The sequence below is a fragment of the Leptonychotes weddellii genome, chromosome 13, assembly GCF_054177405.1.
Source record: "Leptonychotes weddellii isolate Sample4059 chromosome 13, ASM5417740v2, whole genome shotgun sequence".
Classification (NCBI taxonomy): Eukaryota; Metazoa; Chordata; class Mammalia; order Carnivora; family Phocidae; genus Leptonychotes; species Leptonychotes weddellii.
Genome location: NC_138381.1, coordinates 66,101,672 through 66,110,615, shown reverse-complemented (window position 1 = coordinate 66,110,615; position 8,944 = coordinate 66,101,672). Strand labels below are relative to the sequence as shown.

Sequence of the window (8,944 nt, the reverse complement as noted above, 5' to 3'; positions counted from 1 at the left end):
TTAAAGATTTTATTTATTTATTTGAGAGAGAAAGAATGAGAGACAGAGAGCATGAGAGGGAAGAGGATCAGAGGGAGAAGCAGACTCCCTGCTGAGCAGGGAGCCCGATGCGGGACTCGATCCTGGGACTCCAGGATCATGATCTGAGCTGAAGGCAGTCGCTTAACCAACTGAGCCACCCAGGCGCCCCTTGAATTTATTTTTGTGTATGGTGTGAGAAAGTGGTCCAGTTTCATTCTTTTGCATGTGGCTGTCTAGTTTTCCCAGTACGATTTGTTCAAGAGACTGTCTTTTTTCCATCGGATATTCTTTCCCGCTTTGTCAAAGATTTGTTGACAAGTTGCGGGCCCATTTCTGGGTTCTTTATTCTGTTCCATTGATCTCTGTGTCCGTTTTTCTGCCAGTACCAGACTGTCCAGATGACTACAGCTTTGTAATAAGAGCTTGAAATCTGGAATCGTGATGCCTCCAGTTTTGTTTTTCTTTTTCAGGATTGCTTTTGCAATTCAGGGTCTTTACAGATTTTAGGACTGTTTGTTCTAACTCTGTGAAAAATGCTGGTAGTATTTTGATAGGGATTGCATTAAATGTGTAGATTGCTTTGAGTAGTATAGACATTTTAACAATGTTCGTACTTTTAATCCATGAGCATGGAATGCTTTTCCATTTCTTTGTGTCCTCTTCAATTTCTTTCCTAAGTGTTGTATAGTTTTCAGAGCACAGATCTTTTTACCTCTTTACTTAGGTTCATTCCTAGGTATCTTATTGTCTTTGGTGCAATTGCGAATAGGATCCATTCCTTGATTTCTTTTTCTGCTGCATTGGTATTAGTGTAAATATTCAGTATCTTTTAAGTAAGAGGAGATAGGACCATGATTCAAACACATCAACTATAAAAAGATACATTTTCCAGGTGCCTGGGTGGCTCAGATGGTTAAGCATCTGCCTTTGGCTCAGGTCATGATCCCGGGGTCCTGGGATCGAGTCCCGCTTCGGGCTCCCTGCTCGGCGGGGAGCCTGCCTCTCTCTCTCTCTGTCTCTTATGAATAAATAAATAAAATCTTTAAAAAAAAAAGATACATTTTCCAATAATTGTTAAATATAACTGTGAAGCAGGTTTCAAGGATATTAAAGAATTGCCACTGATGTTGATAGGTGTAATAATAGTACTATGATTCTGTAAAAAAAGCGATGTGTGTGGGGGTCTTTATCTAGTAAAGATCCACACTGCGGCATCCACAGATGGTAAGACAGGACAGGGGACTTGCTTTAAAATATCCACAAAGAGGGGCACCTGGGTGGCGTAGTCAGTTAAGTGTCCGACTCTTGGTTTCAGCTCACGTCGTGATCTCGGTCATGAGATTGAGCCTCATGTCAGCGTTGGCGCTCAGCACGGAGTCCACTTGAGTTTCTCTCTCCTTCTCCCTCCGCCCCTGCCCCCCTGCGCTCTCTCTTTCTCTTCCTCCCTCTAAAATAAATAAATAAATCTTAAAAAAAAAATTATCCCCAAACAGGAGAGCCGAGGGACCAAGGACGCAGGAATGGCTACATGTTGATAATCACCGGAGCTGCATGATGAGCACATGGGGCTCCTTCCTTCTGTGACCACTTTAAAGATTCCATGAGAGAAAGTTGAAAAGGAAATAAAATAGGAGACTCACCAAGCTGATGGTGACAATCTCTTCGTAAGCCAGGGAGGACTCCCCCGCAATCATGCCGGAGCCCCTGAGATTCTCTACGCCCACACCACTGTCCTTCCCGATGATATCCGTGATGACATACCTTCAGGAACCAAACACGGGTTCAAGACCGAGCTCTAGCCCAGAAAAATTCAAAGCTGACGCGCTTCCCCAGGACCCAGGGCAGGAGGGACAAGCAAGGTGAGGGAATAGAAGGTGGTAAAGCAGCCAGAGGTGAAATGAAAGCAGGGGTCTAAGACCCTCACAATTGACCCTGAAGTTTCTAGAAGGTCAAGTGCAGCATCCATAATTATCACCCTTCCCACCGAAGATGTCAGCTTATTTGGAGGCTGTCCTAATGAAATGTCACCCCCACCCTACATGCCTCCATAAACAATCTAGAATAGAGTTTGGTCTACAGAGAGATGGGGAAATTCACAATCAATCACTCAAGATTCTATGGCCACAGGAGTGTGAGACACTGTACGGCCTAACCCCTGTTAGAGATTCACAAGGCACCGCAGCAGTGAAGGTTCTGACAAGGTCTGCAGTAAAGACTCTTGTTAGATCCTATTTAAACCCAGGGTTTCTCAACTTACTTGACTATGGAAATGGTTCTCCACCACCGCCCACAACGTATCACCAACTAATGTTCCAGAAAACCTAGCCTGGTAATTTCTGATTTTGTCAACTTCATTTAAAAAAAAAAAAAAAACAAACCCACAGCATCCCCTAGAAAAGAGAGCTGGTAGCCTTAGACTTCCTCACGGAGCAGACCCCTGCCCTGCCTACACTTTCCCAGCTTGCCAAATCGCTGCTGCATCAGCTAGGCTAATTTGGTCCTAAATCTGAGCTTGCAGCTCCAGGGACACCATGGCAATCCAATCTAATTCTTCCTGTGTGAGGTACTATTTTTGTGAAAGCCACGACTCACTTTGGGATGGCAAGGATGGGCTCACCCTGAAGAAAGCCCCAGCTGTCTTAGTCATCAATGTCCAGAAGGCTCAGGGGTCCCACTGTACAAATACCACCACCCCATTTGAAAACATCACCCACAAGCCCGGAGGCAAAGGGAGGGACTGCCCATTAGTAGCTGAAATCGACCCGAGGCAAAACGAAGGAGCTACATGATAAATTACTTACCTGGATTCTCCGTCTTCCTCGATGTGTTTACAATGGACAGAGTTCAGGGAGCTGATTGTGGTGTAGTCTTGGGGCGTTAGGTACAAGTATTTAAATCCCTTAAAAAAAAAAAAAAAAAAGACACCAGTGAAGCTATGAATCCAGTCCCCTGCACTAGACAGCGCTGTTTTTGAAAAAAAATGTTAACCCTGTAGGGGCGGATGTTAATGACGAGTTAACAATGTGTTAACAGCACAGTTAACATGTCGGACGTTAATTCCGTATCAGTAACAGCTACAAACTGAAGGTCTGATCGGTGCCAAGAGCCTTCCACTCATCCTTACACACGATCTCCCGTTTTTCCTGCTCCGAATCAGTTCCTCAATCACCTTTCCATCCCTGCTCCCCTAAGGGGTCTGTTCTGACTTGTTTCCCTTTCGCCAGCTCCCTCCACGAAACTGTATTCTATAGTTTATGTACTATGTGTATGTATGCATTACGTATACACGTGTGTGTATATGCATGTGTGTGTACATATGTATATATGCTTTTTACATGAAAAGAATAATTCTTGGGCGCCTGGGTGGCTCAGTTGGTTGGGCGGCTGCCTTCAGCTCAGGTCATGATCCTGGAGTCCCGGGACTGAGCCCCGCATCGGGCTCCCGGCTCGGCGGGGAGCCTGCTTCTCCCTCTGACCCTCTCCCCTCTCATGTGCTCTCTCTCTTTCTCAAATAAATAAATAAAATAAAATAAGATAAAAAGAAAAACCTCAAAATTAAAAAAAAAAAGAATAATTCTTGCCCTCTTTGGCGGGGGCAATATCACTACCTAGAGACTGCATGCTCTAACTGCAGAAAATCTCTGTCCCCTGCCTTTCCACATCATAAAATATGACCTTTTCTCTCGTTCTTCATGTGTTTTATTGTGGCTAGTGTCTCTACACCTCCTGGATGATTTCGGAGAATTCTCTGAGGCCAGAAACTGTGTCTTATTCACCTTTGCCTCCTCAGTGTACGCCGCATTCAGGGGACACTCTGGATATATGAGCTCAGTGTGTACAAACTTCTCTTCATTATTATTCCCCTCAGGCACCTTTCCAGACACTTTTTTTCCTAACCACCACTCCCTCCCAGTGAAATTTTAAGACCAGTCTACTGTATGCCTTTTATGTGCTGTTCGTGTGTATCTGTGCTTTATACACAAAGGGCACGAAGATTCTTTCCGCCCTGCCCCCCACTTGTAGGCGCTATCACCCCCACTGGGGGGCATCACACCACCATGCTGGTTTGGGGACGTACTTTGTGGGGGTCTTCTGGGTCCACCCAAGCCACCTGGAAGATGTGCTTGACCTCCTCTGCAAGGCCAATACAGGCCCCACTGTTGGCTGCGAGATAGATTTTGGGGATACCCTCTGCCCGGGCCATCTCCGACGCCCGCAGGTACAGGAAGTCTTCTCCCATGCCAAAGGATCCAATGCGGAACGTGATGTCATTGCCGATGACGATCACGTTCCGCCCTTCTGGATACTCTGGGGTCTTGAACCTCATTTTGAAGGCCACCATGCCCACCTGCCGAGGAGAGAAACGCACAAGGAAAAACGGTTTGTTGCTTCAGGGGGATGTTTTTTGAAAGGGCGATTCTAGCCAGGGGCCGGGTTCCGTTGAGTTCTTACCTCATTTCCTCCAGGAAGGCGGTTCATCTCTACTAGCTGGCCCTGAGGGTCCAGCACGAGTTCAGTGTATGTCAGGATGTCTTTGGGGTACTTGTCCGGGGTGCCCCACAGTTTAAAGAGAGCCTGGGGATGGGGAAAGAAAGAGAAAACCTGAAGTCCTCATTAGGGAGGCACATTTTCTAGTTCTTTCTCTCTTTAAATTATGAACTATTGATGGGGCTCCTGGGGGTGGCTCAGTCGGTTAAGCGTCTGCCTTCGGCTCGGGTCATGATCCCAGGGTCCTGGGATTGAGAGAAGCAGGCTGCCCGCTGAGCAGGGAGCCCGATGCGGGGCTCGATCCCAGGACTCTGGGATCATGACCTGAGCCGAAGGCAGGCACTTAACGACTGAGCCACTCAGGTGCCCCCAGTTTTTTTTAAAGGAATAAGAAAAATGCAGTTGAAGCCCCTGGTGTATCCCCCTCCCCAACCCCAGATAACCATTGTCTTGAATTTAGTGTCTACTAGTCCTGTGTATGTTTTTATGCCTTTCATTTATATAGGCATACATTTTAAACACGTGGGGGCGCCTGGCTGGCTCAGTTGGAAGAACATGCGACTCTTGGTCACGGGGTTGTGCGTTCGAGCCCCACGTGGGATGTAGAGACATGATTAAACTTATTTTTTTTTAGATTTTATTTTTAAGCAATCTCTACACCCCATGTGGGTACCCACGTACCGCAAGCCAAGAGTGCCATGTTCTTCCAACTGAGCCAGCCAGGCGCCCCCGCAGGACTTAAACTTTAAATAAATGGTCTTGCGATGGACGCACCCTTCTGCATCTGACCCCTCTGGCTCCCCCATATGTTTGAGAGATTTATCCATATTGAGAAATTTAACTCTAGTTCATTCATTTTCTCTGCTATTCAGTTTCCATGGTGTGAGTAGATCACAACTTACCTATTCATAACCCTTTTTAAGGAACATTTAGGCTGCTTCCAATCCTACAGTATTAACGACAAGGCTGTAATAAGCATTCTTTTTTTTTTTTTTAAAGATTTTATTTATTTATTTGAGAGAGAAAGAGAGAGCACGAGTGGGGGAAGAGGGACAAGCAGATTCCTTGCTTAGTGTGGAGCCTGACGTGGGGCTCAATCCCAGGACCCTGAGTTCGTGACCCGAGCTGAAGTCAGACATTTAATCAACTGAGCCACCCAGGCGCCCCTGTAATGAGATTCTGGTGGTCTCTTCTTATAAACATGGATGAGAGTCTCATCAGGTGAATACCTAGGACTGGAATCGCTGGATCACAGGGTTTGTGAAGCTTCAAGTTTACTCAATATTATCAAATTGCTCTCTCATTTTTCAAAATCCTTTACAGTCCCAGGAGGAAAGTATAAGAACTCCTTTTCTCCATATGCTTGCCAATACTTAGTTTTGTCAAGTATTTTCATGTTTATCCATCTGCTGGGTACGAAATTATACTGTGGTTTTAAGCTGTACTTCACTGATTATCAGTAAGGTGAGAGCCTTTGAATATGTTTATTGACCATGTGAGTTTCTTTTTTGCCAATTTCTTCCTGTTTATAACTCCTGCCCATATTTTTTATAGCTTTGTTTTTTTCTAATTGATTTATTAGTGCTCTTTAGATAATCTAGTTGTAATCCCTTGCTGGTAACAGGCATTGAAACTATTCTCCCCATCTGGGGCTCATCTTTCATTTTTTGCATAAAGAACTTCAAAATGTTAATATAGTCAAGTTTATGGGTCATTTCCTGTACAGTTGAAGCTTTCAACTAACTCCAAGTGACTTTAATCCTCTTGAAATTTATTTCTGTAAACTAGATAAGGTAGAAATCAAAACTTACTTTTTCCAATTAAGTCCTCCCTTACCCATGGGGGAAATGCTCCAAGACAGCCCATGGATGCCTGAAACTCTGACAGTACTGAACCCTATACATACTATGTTTTTTTTGATACATACATACCTATGATAAAGTTTAATTTATAAATTAGGCCTAGTAAAATAATAATAATAAAAGAACAATTATAACAATATACTATGATAAAACTATATAAAAAACTATAAAACTATATAAAAACTGTAAAGCTATATAAAAACTGTAAAAAACCATGTGAACATGGTCTCTCTCAAAATGTCTTACTGTACTAAACTCACCCTTCTTACGATGATGTGAGATGATCAAATGCCTACGTGATGAGATAAAGTGAGGGGCATGATGTAGGCATTGTGACGTAGTGTTAGGCTAACACTGAACTTCTGAGCATACATCAGAAGGAGGATCATCTGCTTCCAGATCACAGCTGACCACAGGTAATGAAACTATGGAAAGCAAAGCCATGGATAATAGGGGACTACTGTACCTTTTAGTGAAGTTTAATGCCTTGATTCATAATCCCACCTCTGCATTCTGTCAAGGCTCTGTTTATGAGTGGGTCTGATTTTAGGCTCTGTGCTGTTCTTTTTTTTTTTTTTTAGATTTTATTTATTTATTTCAGAGAGAGAGAGAGAGCACGAGCGGGGGAGGGGTAGAGGGAGAGGGAGAAGCTGACTCCCTGCTGAGCAGAGGGCCCGATGCAGGATTCGATCCCAGGACCCTGGGATCATACCCTGAGCAGAAGGCGCACACTTAACCGACTGAGCCACCCAGGCGCCAGGCTCTGTGTTGTTCTACTGGTCTGCTCATCTAGCTCTATTACAACAATACACTGTAGTAAGTACTGCTACTTTAAAACAAGTAATAACACTGGCTAAGACGAGTCCTCTTGACTTTGTTCTTTTTCAATATTATTTTTGCTGTTCACAAGCTTTTGCTTCTCCATATGAATTTTTAAGTTTCACCAAAAAACTCTGGAATTATACTGAATGTATTGATTTGGGCAGAACTAATAGCTTTACAATATTGAATCTTCCCATCCTTCATGAGCATGATATACCCCTCTACTTATTTAGGCTTACAGTGTTTCAAGAAAATTTAAAAATTTCCTCCATAAAGGTTTTGTATGTTTTTTGATTTATTCACAAGTAACCTTATAGTTGATCTTAATGTTGTAAACACTATTTTTTTCCAACTACATTTTACAATTTCTGCTGATCTATGAGAATGCAGTTTTGTATACTCGTCTTATTATCTAGCAATCTTTCTGTATTATTTCATTGGTGCTATAGATTCTTGCATTTCTTATATAGACATTTATATCATCTGCAAAAACACCATTTTGTTTTCTTTTGCATTTCAGTCTTTACGCCTTTTATTTATTTTTCTTGTCTTATTGCATTGGCCAGAAACGCCAATAAAAAAAATGTTGAATACATATGGTAATAATGGATATATCTATCCTGTATCTGTCTTTCTGACATTTCACCATTAGGTGCTATTAGTTTTAGATTAACATCTTTTATCAAGATGAATTCCCTTCTATTCTTAGTTTATTAAAAGTTTTTACTACTGGGGCGCCTGGGTGGCTCAGTCGTTGGGCGTCTGCCTTCGGCTCGGGTCGTGATCCCGGGGTCCTGGGATCGAGTCCCGCATCGGGCTCCCTCCTCGGCGGGAGGCCTGCTCTCCCTCTCCCACTCCCGCTGCTTGTGTTCCTACTCTAGCTGTCTCTCTCTCTGTCAAATAAATAAAATCTTTAAAAAAAAAAAAAGTTTTTACTATTAACAGATATTATCTTCTCAATTAGTTTTTTTGCATCTATTGAAAAATTTAAATTTTTTCTTAATCTATTAGTATGGTAAGTTACATTAATAGACTTCCTAATATCAAATCATATAAGCAGTTACAGGATAAAACCCATTTAGTCCAATTTAAGGAAAATCATTACTGGATTTCATTTACTAATATTTTATTTATGATTTTTGTGTCCATATTCATAAATGAGACAACCAATTTTCCTTCTCCTAATGTTCTAACATGGGATTCATATTAGGGTAATAATAACCTGACAAAACAAGTGAAGAAGTGTCCCTTTGTTTTTTTTTTCTACTCTCTAAACAATTTGTGGGGCACCTGGGTGGCTCGGTTGTTAAGCGTCTGCCTTTGGCTCAGGTCATGGTCCCAGGGTCCTGGGATCGAGACCCACATCGGGTTCCTTGCTCGGTGGGTGGCCTGCTTCTCCCTCTCCCTCTCCCACTCCCCCTGCTTGTGTTCCCTCTCTTGCTGTGTCTCTCTCTGTCAAATAAATAAATAAAAAAAAAAAACAATTTGTACACAAAGGGAATTATCTGCTCTTTGAGGGCTAGATAGAAATTGTAAAGCCATCTGCACCCAATTGTAGTGGATAGACTTTTTGAACTAGTATTCAATTTCATTAATGCTAATAATCTATTTACATTTTCTATTTCTTCCTGAGTCAGTTTTTTTTTTTTTTTTAAAGATTTTATTTATTTATTCATGAGAGACAGAGAGAGAGACAGAGGCAGAGGGAGAAGCAGGCTCCCCGCGGAGCAGGGAGCCCGATGCGGGACTTG

General features: G+C 42.8%; 1 protein-coding gene across 6 annotated transcripts in view; it reads right to left on the bottom strand.

The window, feature by feature from the left end:
* ACACB (acetyl-CoA carboxylase beta) overlaps positions 1 to 8,944 on the bottom strand; it is a 122,294-nt gene that overhangs the window by 16,665 nt on the left and 96,685 nt on the right. For all 6 annotated transcript variants that reach the window (XM_081801997.1, XM_081801996.1, XM_081801998.1 and 3 more), the window contains 4 exons: positions 4,474 to 4,596; positions 4,100 to 4,369; positions 2,823 to 2,920; positions 1,662 to 1,782 (listed from right to left, as the gene is read on the bottom strand). In XM_081801997.1, coding sequence (XP_081658123.1) covers positions 1,662 to 1,782; positions 2,823 to 2,920; positions 4,100 to 4,369; positions 4,474 to 4,596 — 612 coding nt within the window. The remainder of the gene's footprint in view (positions 1 to 1,661; positions 1,783 to 2,822; positions 2,921 to 4,099; positions 4,370 to 4,473; positions 4,597 to 8,944) is intronic.